The sequence below is a fragment of the Mobula hypostoma genome, chromosome 9 (genome assembly GCF_963921235.1).
Source record: "Mobula hypostoma chromosome 9, sMobHyp1.1, whole genome shotgun sequence".
In the NCBI taxonomy this organism is placed as follows: domain Eukaryota; kingdom Metazoa; phylum Chordata; class Chondrichthyes; order Myliobatiformes; family Myliobatidae; genus Mobula; species Mobula hypostoma.
This window is the reverse complement of record NC_086105.1, coordinates 55,414,698-55,437,001: the sequence shown is the minus strand read 5'-3', so window position 1 is coordinate 55,437,001 and position 22,304 is coordinate 55,414,698. Positions and strand designations below refer to the sequence as shown.

At 44.0% G+C, this 22,304-nt stretch overlaps 1 protein-coding gene across 2 annotated transcripts in view; it reads left to right on the top strand.

Moving 5' to 3' along the window:
- Positions 1-5,189, top strand: part of ccdc77 (coiled-coil domain containing 77) — a 51,054-nt gene extending 45,865 nt beyond the window's left edge. For both annotated transcript variants that reach the window (XM_063059702.1, XM_063059703.1), the window contains exons 10-11: positions 1,104-1,256; positions 2,595-5,189. In XM_063059702.1, coding sequence (XP_062915772.1) covers positions 1,104-1,256; positions 2,595-2,741 — 300 coding nt within the window. In that variant the 3' untranslated portion in view covers positions 2,742-5,189. The remainder of the gene's footprint in view (positions 1-1,103; positions 1,257-2,594) is intronic.
- The last annotated feature ends 17,115 nt before the right edge of the window (positions 5,190-22,304 follow it).

The window sequence follows — 22,304 nt, the reverse complement described above, 5'->3', positions numbered from 1 at the left end:
TGTGGAGGGGCTGGAGTTGTAAATAACCCCTATAGGATGAGCATGTCTCCTGTTAATTCCATTGATGTGGTAGATTTGTGAGTATCATTGCAGTGCCCATTGGAGGCTGAAGGAGATGTCTTGGGGTTAGAGAACTGTGTATGTGTGTGGGTGGGAGGGAGGATTGGGGCTTGTTTTGCTGTTGTTTCTTGCTTGTGCTGTTGTTCGTTGTGTCCTGTTTGGTTATGTTCTGTGCTGTGCTGAGAATTGTGGGCATGCTTTGTTGGGGCTGGAATGATGGTGCTTGTGGGCTGCCCCCAGTGCACCTACAGCTGAATTGCTTGTTAGTTCAAGTGATGCATTTTGCTGTATGTTTCTATGTACATGTGACAAATTAACTTGAATCATCCTAATGGCTTGTGATTTTTAGAATTCCAAATTATTAAGTGACTTTAAATTCCACAGTTAGGATCTATGTTGGGAACTTTGCTTTCTCAGTTATTAGTCCAGGTTTCTAGATTATTAGCGAGTGGAAAAGATAAACTATAGATGCCGAAAATCCAAAGAAGATACTGACAGCATCAGTGAAAAGGGAAACAGAACTAGCATTTCAGGCCAAGGACTCTTCTTAGAATTCACTTGTTTTGGCAAAGTGTCTCTGATCTAAAATGTCAACTATTTCCTTTTCTACAGATGCTGCCTGGTCTTTCTTTATTTAGAGACAGAATAGGGTACCAGGCCTTTCTGTCCCAATGAGCCCGCGCGGTTCAATTACACTTGTGTGACAAATTAACCTACTAACCCGTACGTCTTTGGAATGTGGGGTGAAACTGATGCGGTCACGGAGAACGTACAAACTCCTTGCAGAGAGCAGCAGAATTGAACCAGAGTTGCTGCTGCTGTAATAGTGTTACACGAACCACTGCACTACTGAATGTTGCGAGCATTCTCTGTTTTCATTTCAGATTAATGGGACTAGCTGGGATGGGGCAGGTTGGCTAACATGGACCAGTTGGGCTGAAGGGCCTGTTCCCGTGCTGTATGACTGACTAATCTTTGTGCTGTGTAACCACTGTACCACTACTCTACCTCATACTAATACAGGATGTACTACTTTGATATAGGAGCGCTCTGATAAAACAGTGAAGCGGCTTCAGTTAATGACACAGCGGTATGAGGCACTGGAAAAGCGACGAGCTATGGAAGTCGAAGGCTTTAAAAATGATATAAAGCTGCTGCGGCAGAGGTTAAAAGATGTGGAGAAGCAGCTGTTCAAGGTAGGACTGGGCATTTAATATTCACTAATATACCACTGCAATTTAAGCATATTCCTCAGTCATACTCAGGCCTTGATATTTTGATCTCATTGACTGACTAGATCAAGGATGTGTTCTCCAGTCACTTGCCAGTTCCAAGAATCTCATTTATAACTTAGCATATTAATCTGAAAATCTCTGAAACCTGCATTTGCTAAAGAAATGATATTTGCAATGAGATGCAGGCAGTAAGCAGTTCAGAGGCTTGTATAGAGAGTGTTGAACTCTGAATAGATGGGGTACAGGTTCACAGAGCAGTGTTTAGGTGCAAGTGTCTCAGCAGTGTGTGTAAGGAGAAAAAGGGGCTTGAGTGTGTATTGTGTAAAAATGTAAGAAACCAGAGACGTGACATGCCTCATCATTAAGACATGACTGCATCATCTAATCTCCATTTCTCCATTTTCTGCCAGAATCCCTCCAATACCGTCGTTCTGGTTACACTGTATGAATTGCAATTGTTTTGTCTAGGCTATTCTAGCAGTAACTCACAAGCTTGTGAACAGGGGTGTTTTCAGGATATGAAGGACAAGGGCTTGAGGTGCCACACAAATGTTCGCTCAAAATTCAAAGTAAATTTTATTATCAAAGTACTTGTATGTCACCATATACAGCCCTGAGATTCAATTTCCTGTGGGCATATTCAGCAAATCTATAGAAAAGTAACTATAACGATGAAAGATCAACCGGAGTGTAGAAGACAACAAACTGCAAATACAAATAAAAATAATTAGCAATAAATAAAGAGAACATGAGGTAGAATCCTTAAAAATAAGATCATTGCTTGTATGACAATTCCTCCAAACCTAATGGTCTCTATCTCCAAAGTCAGCAGGCATATGCAAACACCATCACCTGAAGGATTCCCTCCAATCACATGCTGTCCTGATTGGGAAACGATCTGCGATTCCTTCATTGTCAATGGGTCTAAATCCTGGACCCATTGCCAATAGCATAGTTGAAGTACCTTCACCAGAAGGAACGCACTGGTTTAAGAACACAGCTCAAGGGCAATTTGGGGTGAATAGTAAATGTTGCCTTGCCAGCAATGTCCATTTACAAATAAATAAATATATAGATGGAAGGTGCAGAATTTTATGTGTTGCTCAAAGTGATTCAATGACATTAATAGATATGACGTAATTAGGGTCTCAATACATTATTGGGCAGGGTAACACAAAGGACTTGAACAAATAGAATTGGCCAATTTCTTCTCAATTCTGAGGGTGTATTTCTTATTCAGTAGTTTGATTGATATCCTCTTCAGTTAAAAGTTTAAATACTACTCTTTTCCCTCGGCAGGTAACGCTTGGAATTGGCCCCGACCAGGATCTTGCTATACTGCATGAAGTGCGCCAATCGAATAGCCAGTCAAAGATGATCCAAGGAGAGCTCAAGAAGTTAAAGGCAAAGATTTATGGCTTAGAAAATCAGCTGCGATTTGGCTAACACATTTCATGGACACGACTTACCTTTAGTAAAGCTGTATCAACAACGCCAAGATACCAAGCACGGGAATACCTGGATGGTGCATAACAATTATTGAGTGGGAGCTAGACCAAACCAAGCAAAATAATGTACTTGTCCTAACTGAACAAGGAGGCAGACAGGAATAAGAAGGCAGACAGACCAAATCAGTGTTTTTTCATTTTAATTTTTCAAATCCTTACTCATGTTCACTTTAGTGGGATTTAATTTTTGATTTAACAGTAAAGAGCTTTTAAGGGAAAGGAGCAGCTTTCTGTAATATTCTGTTCAGACTGACTCCATGAGGATATTTTGGCTTTCTCGTGCATGAATTCTGCAGATGCTGTACAGTTGAAGTTGTTCTGTCTGTCACTGTGCCACTAACTGGGTAAATATATCACAATAGGAACTGCTCACACTCCAGCCAACAGTTTAATTTCTTTGAGTGATTTGATACTTTCTTGAATCCTTAAATGATATCCAAGAAACTTTTTGCCTGAGGCATTAACCTAATACTGGCTGCAGTTTTATTGACCAGATAAGCAATCATCAATACTAGTCAACTGTCATAGTTCCACTGTTCAATAAATGATTTACCAGGATAACATAGGTTGAATAGCTGGCGTGCATTTCTTTTCTTCCACTTCTCGTAGTTCCTACCTGTACAATATCCAAAGCAGATCACTGGAGCATTAGGTGTTGGATTCCCTCTGTTCTGTAGAGCTCCTCTTCATTCTTGTATCCATTTATTAAATTTTTACTATTTTGTCTTCTCAGCCTGAATGGCAGTTTTAGTACCTTTTCTCCAAATGATCCTGATTTTAATTGACCCTTGCTCTTGACCTCTCTACCCTGATTTAGAGGGCATTGCTATGACCCAATTGCAGAAACTCTTGCAGTAGCAAAAGCAACACTAGCCATCTGTTGATTGGAATCCAATAAATGTAGCCCTTTGTCCCAAATCTCCACTTGGACCATCATATTCCCTTGTACATTCGACCAACTACTCCAGAATGGTCATGTTGCACTTGCTGTGTCCCAATATTGAACAAGCATGTATAGGTTGATCACTGCATATAGAATTGGTTCCTCAGTTTTCAGACCATTTACATCAAATGGCTGCCAGGTGTGTAACACCACAGCAGCTATTTATTTCATCTTTGCTTACACAAGAGAACTTGGATCTCTTATGCCAGACTGAAATGCCAGGGAATGAAAATACCTCTATCCAGCTTCTTATTAGCAAACTTACAGTTGCTGGAGGACAAGACCTGAGGACGAATTTGCTGTATCGGAGGGAAATGAGGAATTGCTGTGATCCGTGTTTCATGGAAACGTGGCTCACTCCAGATACGATATGTCAGTAAGAACTGAAGGCTTCTTGCTGCAAGATGGACCGGACTGCTGATTCGGAGATGGGGTCTATGTTTCATGGTCGTGCTGCTCAGACATAGCAATCTTATTACACTTCTGTTCCCCCGACGCGGAACATCTAACAATTACGTGCCAGCTGCTTTACTTGCTAAGAGAGTTCACCTCTGTGATCCTAACCACAGTTTATGCACCTCCAAAAGCTGATGTTAATCAGGCACTCAGGATACTGAATGCTGCCATCGCCAAACAAGAAACAGCACACCTCAACATATTTCAAATCATAGGGTCTTCAATCAGGCTTGTTTGAAGAAATCTGCCCGATTATCATCAGGATATAGTCTGCAGCACCAGAGGTTACAGCACACTTGACCACTGCTATAATGTGATTAGGAATACCTGTCGTTCCATACCTTAATCACGCAATGTGATCATTTGGCTTCCCTTCTACCTGCATACAGGCAGAGGCTTAAGAGCAAAGCTTCGGAGCTAAAGAACAACAAAAGAGGTGCTCACTGGAGGCAAAGTAGCAGCTATGGAATTGCTTCAAGTTGGTGGACTGGGCTGTCTTCAAGGACTCATCAGAGGAACTGTATGAATGCACCATGGTTATCCCGGACATTTATGAAAAGTCATAGATGAGTATGTCCCCACAAAATCATTCAGTCTTTCCCAACCACAAGTCCTTGATGAAACATGAGAGGGCCAAATCATGGCATTCAGGTCAGATGACCAAGTAAGATACAAGAGGTCCAGATACGATCCCTGGAAAGCCATCTCGCGTACAAAGTGCCAATTCCAGACCAAACTTGAATCACTGAAGAATGCTCACCAACTGAGAGGGCTTGAATGCTCTTACCTCTTACAAAGTGAAACCAAGCAACATAGGTGATACAAGGTTTCACTCCCAGATGTGCTCAATGTCTTTTATGCTCGCTATGACCTTCAAAACATGGAGGGACCATCATGAACTCCCCGCAGCTCTCAATGATCCTGTGATTTCAGTTTCGGAGATCGACGTGTGAGCATCCTTCATGAGGGTGAACCCCTGAAAAGCGTTCAGTCCAGATGGGGTACCTGGTCAAGTACCAAAGGTCTGTGCTGATCAACTGGCTGGAGAGTTTATTGATATGTTTCACCTCTTGCTTTGGCAGTGTGAGGTACCCACCTGCTTCAAGTAGGCTTCAATTATATCAGTGCCTAAGAAGAACGTGATGACCTGCCTCAGCGACTATTGTAGAAGTGACTTGGATCAGCTCCAATTTGCCTCCCATTACAACAGGTCCGCAGCAGATGCCATTTCATTGGCTTTTCACTCAACCCTGGAACATCTGGACAGCAAACATGTATGCATCAAGATGCTCTTTATCAATGATAGTTTGGGATTCAGTACTATCATCCCCTCAAAGCTAATCAATAAGTTTCAAGACTTTGGCCTCAATAGTTCCTTGTGCAAATGGATCCTCAATTTCCTCACTTGCAGACCCCAGTTAGTTTGGATTGACAACAAAATCTACTCCACATTCTCCATCAGCACGGGTTTGTGTGCTTAGTGCCCTACTCTGCTCGCCTTATAGTTATATCTGTGAACCTAAACACAGCTCCAATGCCATATTCAAGTTTGCTGACGACACTAGTCGTTGGTCGAATCGACATATAGGAGGGAGATTAAAAATCTGGCTGAGAGGTGCCACAACAACCACCTCTCACTCAATGTCACCCAAGACCAAGGAGCTGATTGACTTCAGGAGGTGGAAACTGGCGGTCTATGAGCCAGTCCTCATTGGGGGATCAGATATGGCAGGCGGCAGAAATTTAAATTCCTCGGTGTTACCATATCAGAGGATCTGTCCCTGTCCAGCATCTAGTCAAGAAACCTGTTCTCGTTTTCAGTCTTGAAATCATATGTGGGTTCTAGTCTGGGATACTCCAGCACTTGGGTCCTTACCTTCTTCACCTAGGCCTCTTGTCACAGAAAGAAAAAGTAGTGGATACAGCCCAGTCCATGGATAAAGCCCTCCCCGCCATGGAGCACTATCGCAGGAAAGTAGCGTCCATAATCAAGAACCCCCACTATCCTGACCGTGCTCTTCTCTCTGCTGCCATCAGGAAGAAGGTAAAGGAGCCTCAGGACCCATGCCACCAGGTTCAGGAGCAGTTATTATCCCTCAACCATCAGGTTCTTGAATCAGAGGGGATAACTTTATTCTACTTCACTTCTCCCATCACTGAACTGTTCCCACAACTTATGGACTCAGTCTCAAGGACTCTTCATCATGTTCTCAATATTTATTGCTTATTTATTTATTCTTTTATTTTTGCACAGTTTGTTGTCTTTTGCACATTGGTTGTTCGTCCTGTTGGGTGCAGTCTTTCATTGATTCTTTGATTTACTGTGTATGTCTGCAGGAAAATTAATCTCAGGATTGTATATGGTGGCATATACAGTAAGTATTTTGATAAATTTACTTTGAACTTTGAAAACTAATAGTGAAATGTGTTGTTTGCATCAAATCAAATCAGCAAGGAATGTGCTGAACAGCCTGCAAGTGTCTCTGTGCTTCCAGTGCCAACATGGTATACCCACAGCTCCTTTACCCTGACCTGTATATCTTACCTTGTAGTATACCTGCAGCTCCTTTACCCTGACCTGTATATCTTACCTTGTAGTATACCCACAGTTCCTTTACCCTGACCTGTATATCTTACCTTGTAGTATACCCACAGCTCCTTTACCCTGACCTGTATATCTTACCTTGTAGTATACCCACAGCTCCTTTACCCTGACCTGTATATCTTACCTTGTAGTATACCCACAGCTCCTTTACCCTGACCTGTATATCTTACCTTGTAGTATACCCACAGCTCCTTTACCCTGACCTGTATATCTTACCTTGTAGTATACCCACAGCTCCTTTACCCTGACCTGTATATCTTACCTTGTAGTATACCCACAGCTCCTTTACCCTGACCTGTATATCTTACCTTGTAGTATACCCGCAGCTCCTTTACCCTGACCTGTATATCTTACCTTGTAGTATACCCGCAGCTCCTTTACCCTGACCTGTATATCTTACCTTGTAGTACAGTATACCCACAGCTCCTTTACCCTGACCTGTATATCTTACCTTGTAGTACAGTATACCCACAGCTCCTTTACCCTGACCCGTATATCTTCAGAATGTGAGAGGAAACCTAAGCACCCGTAGAAAGCTGACATGGTCACGGGGAGAATGTGCAAACTCCTTACAGTGGCAGGAATCAAACCCCAATCTTACAGCTAGCTGCTGTTAAGCATTGTACTAACTGCTACACTGCCATGCTCATCCCCCTCTCGTCACATGCTACCATACTGTACACCTAGATCTTATTCATTAGTCCTTCATTATCTTACTATTTGTTCTCCATCTGTAAACATTCAAAATGCTTGGATAATCTATGCATATCCTTTTACAGACTTTGTTGTCTCTTAATGGCATTCATTTTGAGAGGACTAGAATACAAGAGCAAGGATGTAATGCTGAAGCTTTATAAGGCATTGGTGAGGTCTCATTTAGAGTATCGTGAGCATTTTTGGACCCCCACATTTAAGAAAGGATGTGCTGACATTGGAGAGGATACATGAGAATGATTCTGAGAATAAAAGGCTTATTGTATGAGGAATGATTTATGGTTATGGGTCTTTACTCACTGAATTTAGAATGGAGGTGGGGGGGGGGAATCTCATTGAAGCCTATTGAATATTGAAAGACCTAGCTAGAGTGGATGTGGAGAGGATGTTTCCTGTGATAGGGGAGTATAGGATTAGGGGCCATGGCCTCAGAATAGAGGGACATCCATTTAAGAACAGAGATGAGAAGAAATTTCTTTAGCCAGAGGGTGGTGAATCTGAGGAATTCATTGCCACAGGCAACTGTGGAGGCCAGGTCAGTGGGTGCATTTAAGGTGGAGGTAGATGGGTTCTTGATTAAAGTATGAAAGGTTACGGAAGGAAGGCAGGAAAATGGGGTTGAGAGGGAAATGGTGGAGCAGACTTGATGGGCCAAATGGCCTAATTCTGCTCCGATGTCTTATGGTCTTAATTTTTCTCTTAAAGCACCAATTGTTTTGTCATCAGCAAGTATACATACTGTATGCATCATCCTTCATCCTGTAGTAACACTTGCTAATATGAAGATGACCCTGTTCTGCATGCTATCAGTTATACATCCTTTTCTGCCTTACTGATCTAATGTCCTCAATATTCCGAATTTGCCCGGTACCTCCTTGAATATTTATTTTGAAAATCTAGATACACCACATTCACTGTACTCCTTTTTCCACCATGTTAATCATAACCCCAAAAAAATTCTAAGTAAATTGTTGGTTGCTGTTTCCTTTCAGGCATCCATCTTGCCCCTCCCTAACCACATTAGGATTTTTTGGTGTCCTTTTGGTGCTTATTTGTAATGGCAACCAGCAATTTCCTGATGGTAAATGTGAAGCTTACTGGCCTTGGCTACCTGGTTTCTCTTTTTTCCCTCCCTCTCAAGAATAGTGTTACATTTCCAATTTTCCATTATAGCACAGAAACAGGCCCTTTGGCCCATCAAGTCAATGCTGATCAAGAACCTCTCTAATCCTATTTCCCAGCACTTGGTCCATTGACTACTATACCTTTGGTGATTCTATCACCATTGGTTACCGTACCACCTCATACCCACAAGTCCGATCATCTGCCTGCGCTGCTTCCTCTGGCATACAGACAGAAATTGAGGACTCCAGCACCAGTAGTGAGGACCACAAAGGTATCATCAAGGGAGACGGAGGAACACTCACAGGACTGCTTTGAATTGGTGGACTGGACAATATTCAAGGATTTATCTTCAAATCTGAATGAAAATGCCATAGTTGTAACTGATTTAATCAAAACCTGTGTAGATGAGTGTGTGCCTTCGAGATCATACCGGACATACCTAAACCAAAAGCCGTGGATGAACCAGGAGATTTGCAGTCTGCTGAGGGCCATGTCTGTAGCATTCAAGACTGGTGATCTAGAACTATGTAAGAAGTCCAAGTACAGCCTACAGAAGGCTATCTTAAGAGCAAAAAAACCTATTCTAATTGAAGTTGGAGACAGAATGGGTTACATGTCAGCTCTGACAGTGTTGCAGGCCATTACTTCCTACATTGTGAAACTTAACATGAATGGCAGTGATGCTTCACTCCCAGAGGAGCTCAAAGTCTTTTATAAAAGTTTTGAAGGGGAGAATAAAACAACAGCCGTGCAAATCCTTACATCATCTGGTGACCCTGTAATCTCTGTCTTGGAGGCTGATCAGAACATTGGAAGGGTGAACCTTTCAAGACATCAGTCCCTGATGGTGTATCTGGTAAGGCACTGGAAACCTGTGCCAACCAACTGGCAGGAATGTTCAAGGACATCTTCAATCTTTCACTGCTGCAGTCAGATTCCCACCTGCTTCAAAAGGGCAACAATCATACCAGTGCCCAAGAAGAGCAGGATGAGCTGCCTCAATGACTATCACCCAGTTGCACTCACATCTGTCATGAAGTGCTTTGAGAGATTGGTCAACACCAGAATCAACTCCTGGCTAAACAAGGACCTGGACCCACTGCAATTTGCCTATCAACATCAGTAAGACCAACGAATTGATTGTGGACTTCAGGAAGGTGAAGTCGAGGGAGCTCACACCAGAACTCAAAGAGGGTTTAGCAGTGGAAGGGGTGAGCAGTTTCAAGTTTGTCAGTGTCAGCATCTCTGAAGGTCTATCCTGGGCAGCACAATGATGTAATTACACAGGCACAACAGCAGCTATATTTCATTAAGACTCTGAGGAGAATTGTATATCATCAAAGGCACTCACAAATTTCTACAGAATTACTGTGGAGAGGAATCTAACCGGTTGCATCACTGTTTGGTATGGAGGGGTCAGAGCACAGGATCCAGAAAAAGCTATGGGAAGTTGCAAACCCAGCCAGCTCCATCATGATTACTAGTTTCCCAAGCACTGAGGACATTTTCAAAAGGCGATACCTCAAAAAAAGCAGCATTCATCATTAAGGACCCCCATCACCCAAGCCACATGCCTTCCTCTCATTGCTAATATCAAGGAGGAGGTTCAGGAGCCTGAAAACTTGGGCTCAATGTATTTCGTCCTCTCCACCATCAGATATCTGAATTGACAATGAAGCCATGTGCACTACTTCACTTTTTTAAATTTTTGCACTACCCCACTATTTTTCCTCTTTTAATTTTATATACATTGTATATATTGTATTTTATAGTTTATTATTATGTATCACACTGTACTGCTGCCACAAATCAAATCTTATGACACATCTGTGATATTAAACATAGTTCTGGTTAAACTTTTACTCCTTACCTGAAACCCATGCCCTCCGGCCGTAGCCGCCTTTGGCTTGGAGGTGAAGGGTGGGAGTTTCTTGCTATCTGTGTTATCTCTGCCTCTCATTTTATATACCTCCATTAGATTCCCCCTCTGCCTCTTCTGCACCAAGCCAAACAAATCCCGTCCTTCCTCATAAACGAAACATTCCACCCAAACATTTTAATGAATCTCCTCTGCACTCTCTCCAGCACAGTTGTGTCTTTGCCACACTGTTGATCAGATTTACATATGGCATTCCCGCTATGGTCATGCATTCATCTAACCTATCCTTCCTAGTCTTATAAACACAAGATCCTGCAGATGCGACACACACAATCAACGGGTCAGGCAGCATCTATGGAGAGGAATAAGCAGTCGAAAGGATCATTTCCATACCTGCGATCACACAGCATCAGAAATAATCCAGGGAAGTTCTGGATTACAAAGAAGTTCTGCTCCTTAAAGAGTAGGATGAGGGAACACACACTAGACCTCATCAAGGGATCAGAAGTGGAAAGGTTCAGCAATTTCAAGCTCCTGGGTGTCAACATCTCTGAGGATCTATCCTGGGCCCAACATATTGATGCAGTTACAAAGGAGGCATAAAGGCAGCCATATTTCATCATGAGTTTGAGATTTGGTATGTCACCAAAGACACTCTCAAATTTCTACAGATGTATTCTAACTGGCTGCATCACTGCTTGGTATGGGGGGGGTGCACTGCACAGGATTGAAACTCAGCCAGCTCCATCATGGGCACTAGCCTTCCCAGCATCCAGGACATCTTCAAAGAGCGATGCCTCAAAGGGGCATCATTCATCATTAAGGACCCCATCACCCAGGACATGCCCACTTCTCATTGCTACCATTAGGGAGAAGGTAGAGGAGCCAGAAGGCACACACGCAATGATTCAGGAATAGCTTCTTCCCCTCTGCCATCAGATTTCTGAATGGACATTGAACCCATAAACACTACCTCACCACTTTTTCTTTCTCTTTTTGCACTTCTTATTTAACCTAACAATTCCAAAATCTTGTTCCTCTTTTTACCCACGCTGCTTGTACCAATGTGTACTACTCCCACTGGTTGTTTATTCTCCCCATGGACAACACCCTGCTCTGTCCCAGCAAGGATGTTGCTGCTTAAGTAAGCAGCTTTGTCAGCATAAGCAAGTTGGGCTAAAAGGCTTGCTTCCATGTTGTATGATTCTATGACATCCGGATCCTGCCACCAGGAAATAATATACTATCCAAAAGTCTTGCTCACGGCCTAAGAAATTCCTGGCTGCCCCTTACAATCAAATCCCTGTTAATATCGTTATCCAAGTCCTTTTCCTTGCTGCTGTGGAGCCAAGCCAACCATGGTGCCACAAACTTGGCTGTTTCTGCTTTCTCTGGACTGGTAACAACATGTGTTGATGAGAGCAGAGGAGCTTACGTCATCCGCATTTATTTCAATAAGGTCTTTCACAGAGTCCCAGACCGGAGACAGTTGTAGGAGCAATGGGATCCATGGCAAGTTGGTATATTGACCCAAAAATGGTTGGCAATGGGAGGCAGAGGAAGGCCATAAACACAAGCGATTCTGCAGAAACCCAGAGCAACACACAGATTGCTGGAGGAACTCAGCAGGACAGGTGGTATGTATGAGAAGCAGGAGATGGTGTACTTGCTGTGACCTGTGGTGTACCAGACTAACCACAGCCACCACTCACTTTTACACGCACGGCACCAGAATATGTGGATCTCAGTGTGGCCTTTAGGAGGACATCAAACTCAACTTGAGTGAACGACGGGAATAAGTGCCGGGACCCTTACTGATAGTTATGTACACCTGGTTAGGAATTGAGTCACAGAGAGATGCAGAAAAATGGAGCCTTTGACCCACAGGTCAGTGTCACACATCAACCACCCATTTGTGCTAATCCTACAGTTCTTATTAAGAACATAAAACATAGAAGCAGAATTTGGCCTGTTGTATCTGCTCTGCCATTTCATCATGGCTGATCCATTTCCCCTTCAATCCCAGTCTCCTGCCTCTCTCCATAACCTGACTAATCAACAACCTATCAACCTCCATCTTAAATACACCCAATGACCTGGCCTCCACCGACATCTGTGGCCACGAATTCCATCAGTTAACCACCCTCTGGCAAAAGAAATTCCTCTTCATCTCTGTTGTAAATGGATGTCCTTCTATTCTGAGGCTGTACCCTCTGGTCCTAGACTTCCCCACTACAGGAAACATCCTCTCCACATCCACTCTATCTAGGCCTTTCAACATTTCATAGGTTTCAATAAGATCCCTCTCATTATTCTACCCACGTTCTCATCAGCTACCCTGGATTCTACACACTGGGCACAATTTGCACTGAATGACAGGTTCGCTAAAGACACGAATGTTGGTAATGGTGGGGAGGATAGTTGTGTACAGGATGATATTGACCAGTCAGATGAGCAGATGGAACTTTATTCTGAAAAGTCCAAAATAAGGGAAGGAATAGAGAATGACAGGAACTTGGTGTACAAGTCCAAAGATCCCTGAAGGGGGCAGTACAAGTAGATGTAAGCAAAATCTTCACACCATCTTAAAAATTTCTTCCTCGTGGCAGTTAATTTGATCAATGGTGCTAGTTAACCACCCGCACCCCCTTCATCTATTACCCCAAATACTGCACTGTAAACACTTTACATGATGCTAGTTTACCATAAGCACTTTATAAAGTTATTTACATTGTAAGTATATGCTGGTATTTATGCACATTTTATTATCATAAAATTCTTTATCATTGTTGAATGTTTTCTCTGGTGCACTTACCAACACACCACAGCAAATTCCGAATGTATATAAGTGTATAGTATATGGCGAATAGGGTTGATCCTTAGTGAGATGGTAAAGAAGGCAAACAGATGCTTGCTTTCCTGAACCAGGATATAGAATATATAACCAGGTGGGTTATGAGACTCTGCTTATACCACAGTCCTCTATGTCTTTTAATCATCTGTTCCTATCCCACTTGTTTAATATTTGCACTCCTTTATCACTGCTTTAGCTTATTTTTAGTTTTTGGTCCACTTTGAAAAATTATATCTCATCCCAGCAAAATTGTGTTCCCCTGTTTAGAACCTCAACATCAGGTCTCTCAAGGTTCTCATCTACAACTATGATAATCTCACTAAAGTACAGGCACTGCCTCCAAGTTGCTCTTGCACAACCACATTTCACTCTACACCAGTTCCATATAGGTCAGATATTTGTTGCTCATGTCTGCCTTTGCCTTTGTTATGTGTCCATATACCTTAACCTCAAAATGTCTTCCACTTTCAAGAAATATGCTCACATACACCCACAACTCTCTCTCCCTTTTGAGCTACAAGTCACGACATATTCTTCATTCTTTCTACCAATCTGTCTCACTATACACTGAACTGTATGAAATAATCTGCCTCCAGCCTGCCTGTTCTTCTTGGCCATGCTTTGCAGGACCTTCAACTGTCGGAGGGCAGAACGCTCTGTTCTCAGTAAGGGCCTCACATTTGTCCCCCTTCGCCCACACCTCAGCGAGTTCCGTGTTCGCCATGATGCGGAACTTTTCTTCCGCCGTCTCCGTCTCCGAGCCTACTTCTTCAGCAAGGACTCTTCCACCCCCACCGATGACCCCTTCTCCCGTCTGCAACCCTCCTCTTCTTCATGGACACCCCGCTCTGGTCTTCTGCCTGCTCTGGATCTCTTTATCGCTAATTGCCGACGGGACATCAACCGTCTCGACTTCACCGCACCTTGTCCCCATTCCAACCTCACTCCTTCGGAACGCTCTGCTCTCCACTCCCTCCGCACTAATCCTAACCTTATTATTAAACCCGCCGATAAGGGGGGTGCTGTTGTAGTCTGGCGTACTGACCTCTACCTTGCCGAGGCACAGCGACAACTCGCGGATACCTCCTCTTATTTACCCCTTGATCGTGACCCCACTAAGGAGCACCAGGCCATTGTCTCCCACACCATCACCGACTTTATCCGCTCAGGGGATCTCCCATCCACTGCTACCAACCTTATAGTTCCCACACCCTGCACTTCCCGTTTCTACCTCCTACCCAAGATCCACAAACCTGCCTGTCCTGGCTGACCTATTGTCTCAGCTTGCTCCTGCCCCACCGAACTCGTTTCTGCATACCTCGACACGGTTTTATCACCTCTTATTCAATCCCTTCCGACCTATGTTCGTGACACTTCTCACGCTCTTAAACTTTTCGATGACTTTAAGTTCCCTGGCCCCCACCGCTTTATTTTCACCATGGATGTCCAGTCCTTATATACTTCCATCCCCCATCAGGAAGGTCTCAAAGCTCTACGCTTCTTTTTGGATTCCAGACCTAATCAGTTCCCCTCTACCACCACTCTGCTCCGTCTAGCGGAATTAGTCCTTACTCTTAATAATTTCTCCTTTGGCTCCTCCCACTTCCTCCAAACTAAAGGTGTAGCTATGGGCACCCGTATGGGTCCTAGCTATGCCTGCCTTTTTGTTGGGTTTGTGGAACAATCTATGTTCCGTGCCTATTCTGATATCTGTCCCCCACTTTTCCTTCGCTACATCGACGACTGCATTGGCGCTGCTTCCTGCACGCATGCAGAACTCGTTGACTTTATTAACTTTGCCTCCAACTTTCACCCTGCCCTCAAGTTTACCTGGTCCATTTCCGACACCTCCCTCCCCTTTCTAGATCTTTCTGTCTCTGTCTCTGGAGACAGCTTATCCACTGATGTCTACTATAAGCCTACTGACTCTCACAGCTATCTGGACTATTCCTCTTCTCACCCTGTCTCTTGCAAAAACGCCATCCCCTTCTCGCAATTCCTCCGTCTCCGCCGCATCTGCTCTCAAGATGAGGCTTTTCATTCTAGGACGAGGGAGATGTCTTCCTTTTTTAAAGAAAGGGGTTTCCCTTCCTCCACTATCAACTCTGCTCTTAAACGCATCTCCCCCATTTCACGTACATCTGCTCTCACTCCATCCTCCCACCACCCCACTAGGAATAGGGTTCCCCTGGTTCTCACCTACCACCCCACCAGCCTCCGGATCCAACATATTATTCTCCGTAACTTCCGCCACCTCCAACGGGATCCCACCACTAAGCACATCTTTCCCTCCACCCCCCCTGCATTCCGCAGGGATCGCTCCCTACGCAACTCCCTTGTCCATTCGTCCCCCCCATCCCTCCCCACTGATCTCCCTCCTGGCACTTATCCGTGTAAGCGGAACAAGTGCTACACATGCCCTTACACTTCCTCCCTTACCACCATTCAGGGCCCCAGACAGTCCTTCCAGGTGAGGCAACACTTCACCTGTGAGTCGACTGGGGTGATATACTGCGTCCGGTGCTCCCGATATGGCCTTTTATATATTGGCGAGACCCGACGCAGACTGGGAGACCGCTTTGCAGAACATCTACGCTCTGTCCGCCAGAGAAAGCAGGATCTCCCAGTGGCCACACATTTTAATTCCACATCCCATTCCCATTCTGACATGTCTATCCACGGCCTCCTCTACTGTAAAGATGAAGCCACACTCAGGTTGGAGGAACAACACCTTGTATTCCGTCTGGGTAGCCTCCAACCTGATGGCATGAACATCGACTTCTCTAACTTCCGCTAGGGCCCCACCTCCCCCTCGTACCCCATCTGTTACTTATTTTTATGCACACATTCTTTCTCTAACTCTCCTTTTTCTCCCTCTGTCCCTCTGAATATACCTCTTGCCCATCCTCTGGGTCCCCCCCATTTGTGTTTCTTCCCGGACCTCCTGTCCCATGATCCTCTCGTATCCCCTTTTGCCTATCACCTGTCCAGCTCTTGGCTCCATCCCTCCCCCTCCTGTCTTCTCCTATCATTTTGGATCTCCCCCTCCCCCTCCAACTTTCAAATCCCTTACTCACTCTTCCTTCAGTTAGTCCTGACGAAGGGTCTCGGCCTGAAACGTCAACTGCACCTCTTCCTACAGATGCTGCCTGGCCTGCTGCGTTCACCAGCAACTTTGATGTGTGTTGCTTGAATTTCCAGCATCTGCAGAATTCCTGTTCTTTGCAGGATATTACTATTTTCCTTATATTTAAGCTTTTTACCAAATCTAAATTTGGAAGTTTTACTCTGCAAAGTCATGAAAACATTTTTTTAAAAAAGAGATGTCAGTGCACTGAATGCTGGGGAATATCTGCCTCCCTTCAATCTGGAAAACAGATTGCTCTCTGCTGTTAGGCCAGTTTCTTCTTCAAGCTGTTATCAACCTTGTAATTCCTTGGGCTTATTTGCAGCATTTGGGCGGGACTTTATCAAATGTTCCTTGAGAATCCATGTAAACGACGTCTACAACACATCAGTCTTCTCTGTTATTTCAGTCAGTTGAGTGAAACAATTTGCCTTTAACAAATTAATGCTGGTTTTGTATCAAGTCACTAAACAATAATCATAAGATAATAATGGCCACTCTGATTACAGTTTCAAATTGCTTCACTACAATCAAGGTTAAGCTGTTGTTGGTTGGCATGTCTTTACATGCCTCAGTGCTGGCTTTGCTCTTCTCCGGTCCTTTGGCACCTCAGTATCCAGCAGATCAGAAGATTACACTCCCCTTTCTGCAACCTCTACCTTCCTCAGCAACCTGGAGCGACCCTCACATGAACCAGATAAACTATGAATGGAGTCAAAAGCAGGACCTGTAGATGTAACACACACGAAGTGCTGGAGGAACTCAGCAGGGCAGGCAGCATCTGTGGAAAAAAGTACAGTTGACGTTTCAGGCCAAGACCCTTCGGCGGGACTGGAGAGAAAAAGCTGAGGTGTAGATTTGAAAGGTGGGGGGAGGGTGGAGAGAAACACCAGGCGATGGGTGGAACTTGGGGGGGGTGTGGGTGAAGCAAAGAGCTAGGAAGTTAATTGCTGAAAGAGACAGAAGGCCATGGAAGAAAGAAGAAGAGGCGGAGGAGCACCAGAGGGAGGCGATGGGCAGGCAAGGAGATAACATAAGAGAGGGAAAGGGGATGGGAAATGAAGGGTGGGGGTGGGGGGGGTGGAGGTATTATGGGAAATTTGAGAAATCAAAGTTCATGCCATCAAGTTGGAGGCTACCCAAACGGAATATAAGGTGTTATTCCTCCAACCTAAGTGTGGCCTTATCCCAGCATGCTGGCTGTATGGTGAAAAGGCACAGCAGTGCCTCTTTGACCTCAGAAGATTGAAGAAGTTTGGTATGGGCCCCCAAATCCTAAGAACTTTCTACAGGGGCACAATTGAGAGCATCCTGACTGGCTGCATCACTGCCTGGTATGGGAACTGTACTTGCTTCAATCGCAGGACTCTGCAGAGAGTGGTGCAGACAGCCCAGCACATCTGTAGATGTGAACTTCCCACTATATATGCAAGAAGAACAAGTGTTACACCTGCCTCTACACTTTCTCACTCCCTACCATTCAGGGCCCCAAACAGTCCTTCCAGGGGAGGTAACATTTCACCTGTGAGTCTAGTGGGGTCATATACTGTGTTCGGTGCTCTTGGTGTGACCTCTTGTATATTGGTGAGACCCAATGTAGATTGGGAGACCGCTTCACCGAGCATCTATGCTCCATCCGCCAGAACAAACGGGATCTCCCAGTGGCCACCCATTTTAATTCCACTTCCCATTCCCATTCCAGTATGTCCATCCATATCCTCCTCCACTATTGGGATAAACCACACTCAGGTTGTAGGAACAAAATCTTATATTTTGTTTACATAGCCTCCAACCTAATGGCATGAACATCGATTTCTCAAATTTCCAGTAATGCCTCCACCCACGCCCCCCCCCCACCCTTCACAATTTCCCATCCCCTTGTCCCTCTCTCTTGTTATCTCCTTGCCCACCCATTGTCTCCCTCTGGTGGTCCTCCCCTCCCTTTCTTCTTTCTTCCACAGCCTTCTGTCTCTTCTACCAATCAACCCCTCAACTTCTTAGCTCTTTGCTTCATCCTCCTCCTCCACGTTTCACCTTATCACCTGGTGATTCTCTCTCCCACCTTTCAACCTGCCCCTCAGCTTTTTTTCTCCAGTCCTGCCAAAGGGTTTTGGCCCGAAACATCAACTGTACTTTTTTCCATAGGTGCTGTCTGGCCTGCTGAGTTCCTCCAGCGTTTTATCTGTGTTGCTCGGAGTTCCAGCATCTGCAGGTTTTCTCTTGTTTATGAGCTGTAGATGTAATTAAGCAGCCTCAAGTGCGAGGAAGATTTACCTTGACCAGTCTTGAGGTCACTGTAAGCAAAGGTCATCGTCATGAGGAGCAGCCATTTCTTAAGATTCTGGTGCTAATCAGAGGTTCATTTATTTATTATCAAAGTATCCAACTCTGAAATTCTTCTTCTTTGGGTAGCCATGAAACCAAGAAAGAAATGAAAGGCAACATGATCATCAATCCCTAGATCCTCCCTCCCTGCACAAAAAAATGAACAAAAACAGGACAGCACATTAACCCCCAAACTGCCTCTCCCTGCACAAAAAAATGAACAAAAGCAGGACAGCACATTAACCCCCAAACTGCCTCTCCCTGCACAAAAAAATGAACAAAAACAGGACAGCACATTAACCCCCAAACTGCCTCTCCCTGCACAAAAAAATGAACAAAAACAGGACAGCACATCAACCCCCAAACTGCCTCTCCCTGCACAAAAAAATGAACAAAAACAGGACAGCACATCAACCCCCAAACTGCCTCTCCCTGCACAAAAAAATGAACAAAAACAGGACAGCACATCAACCCCCAAATCTCCACCACCCCCCCGCCTTAAAAAAAACACAAGAAAGATTGGGTGAAAAACACAGAATAGGAAAAAACTTTAAGATCGAGAAAGGTTTATTGTCCAAGTACACACCTAAAACGCATTAAAACCTGGGCAACATTCTCCGGGCACAGTGGCAGGTTCTTCCCTCTCTGGCAGCGTGGCAGAGCGATCCTCAGGAATCAAAAGGCAGGCAGACAGCCAGTGCTCACCCTCCACAATCACCTTGATGCTTCAATCTCCCTTAGCACTATAATTGGCACACAATGGAAGCTTTAATTGGCAAAATGGAGTCAAACATCGGCTTGTACTCTGTCCTACAGCCTGCCCACCATGAGGTTCACGCACACTGCCTCTGCCTCCCAGAATCCTCTCAGAGAGAAACACCCAAACGGTCTCCAAGCAGCAAATTGCAGCCTCCAACAGTTCCGGAATCACATCCAACACAAAAAAAAACACGAAAGACAATAGAAGTGAAATATATGGTTTCATGATCTATCCAGAAGCTGTCAACTGAAAGAGTGTTGTATGCAGGCACCATCTTGACCGGAAATCTGATGATACAAATAATCATGACAATTAAAAGTATTAGACTAACTTTTAAAAATCTAGAAATTAAATATTTTTATGAGAAGTGACAGTAGTGATCTATTGTCATTAAAAAAACTAATTTGAGTAATGACTTTAGGGGAAGGATTCCTGTTGGCCTTGCCTCGTCTGGCTTCCAGAGGCTCCTGTCCCTTACTTGAACTTCTACAGCATCTAAAGTTTAGCTGGTGTCAGCTGTTGACTGACAGCCTTGTTACAGCTTTTAGGAATGCAGCAGGTGATAAATGTAAGATTTACAAGCAGCACCCACATTCCAAGAATTATTTATTATTGAAAATCCTGCTCCATTCCAGACCTAATACATCAAGAGATTTCTTCTAATTTGCAGTTCAGAGAAAGCGCCCAGATAGAGAGAATTTACTCTGCCTGTCTCTCAACAGGCCTTATCTTCAAACCAGAAAATAGCTCACATGTCACACTGTGGGCTAAACCAACTTACTGCTTGCAATATTTGGCATTTTATCACTTACAACTGGTCAATCCAGTTTATTCACAAATTGAACAAGAGCAGCTGACTATGACTACAAGATAGTCCTAAGGACCTCACGTTGTTTTCATGACTGCCAAATTCTCTCCAACACTGAACAATTAGACCTCCCATTTTAATGACCCTCCTGTGATTGCTATACCCTTAAATAACTCACAGTTTATAAACCAGAAAACTACCCACCATGGGTCAGAACCGAAGAAGCATCTTAGATGAATAGCGAAACGTCTTCTAGACTACATAGCAAGTCCAATTGCCTTGATTTACTACTGCTTGATATACAATGACCTGGATGACTGAGAACCTTCATAGACATAGACCTCCCATTGTCTTAGTTCATTTACATGATGTGGATAAATCTATTGCCCATCCCACACTGCCCCTGAAGTGGTGATGAGCTCCACTCTCAAAAGGACAGCACCATCTTCCTAAGGAAGCAAAGTGTGTGCTGTGTAAGAGAACTTGCAAATGGAGCTAATCAAATGTCCTTGGTATTGTTGGTCTTTAAGATGGTAGAAGTTGAAGTTTTGGGGTGTGCTGTTAAAGAAACTTTGACAAGTTGCAGTCACTATTTGTACATTGAGGGAAATCAATGCATAGATTGGTGGACTGAATATCACTTTCTTATCTTCTCTGTCATGAACTTCAGGGGACTGGAGAGTTCCCATTCCACTCCTGACTCAGTTTATGTTTCTAGTGGAGAGGATTTGTAGAATTGAGAGGTGATTCACCATCATAGGAGATGGTCTGTTTACATGGTCAGAGTGTTTAGGTGGCTGGTCAAGTTGGACTTTAGATTAATGGTGATCCACAGGATTTACACCATGAGGATCCTGGCCATGGCAATGCAGCTGTATACTATGGAAGGTAGGTAGTTCTCTTATGAAAGATTATCATTGTATTCAAATGTTACGTGTTCCAAGTAACGTCAGTTTTTGCTCAAATGGACATCTAGGTCTCTCTGCATGCAGGCATAAGCTTTTCTCCTTTGAGGAATAGTGAACTAGATTGCGCAATTATCAACAGAATTGCCGGCTTCTCAATTTGCAACGATAGGAGGTTGATTAAAGAATGCTTGGGTGAAGGAAATGACCATAAAATGGCTCATTTCTTAGTTATTTCCAACAACTAATTATTTCTATTAAATATGTCATACTTTCAACAGGACCTATCTGAGTTTTAGGTCATTTCACCCCAGACCCCTAAATCAGACTTACCAATGGACGATATCACTGATATACATCATCTGTGTTCCCATCGTCTCACACATTGCAGAACCCCCAGGAGTTTTTCCATTTTCTCCACCATTCACAACAAATACACTCCCCTTGGTCATGTTCACCCAGCTGGGCTCTCCTCACCTGCTAAGTTATTCCCACTGATGGAGCAGCAGTATAGTGAATGGAAAGAGCGGTAAGCCATTCAGTTCGTCATTCTGTTCCAACATTCAACGAGACAGTGTGTGATTTCTTACCTCAGCACCATTGAAGTAGGGCTGGGATCTTGTTAATAACGGAGGGCACGGCACACTACCAGGCTTCTCTGACACACAGCAAGATGACAGCTGATCCTGTATGTCAACGCCACTTCCCCGCTCAAATTGTGCGTCACTTAATTTGCTTAACATAAAAGATCTATAGATTTCCATCTAGAAAGCATAGATCAGAGCATCTAATAGCCTCTTGAATGGAGAGTGTCAAGGAGTCCCTAGCACGTGGGTGGAGAAGTTTCTGCCTATCTCTGTCCCAAATGATGACCTTTCATTTTGAGACTGTGATTCTCAATTCTAAACACCCAAGCTTGGGGAAACACGCTTCCTGAATGTACTTTCTGAGTTTGAGAGAATAGACTTGTCTGTTTAATCTCTCCTTGTAGGATAACACA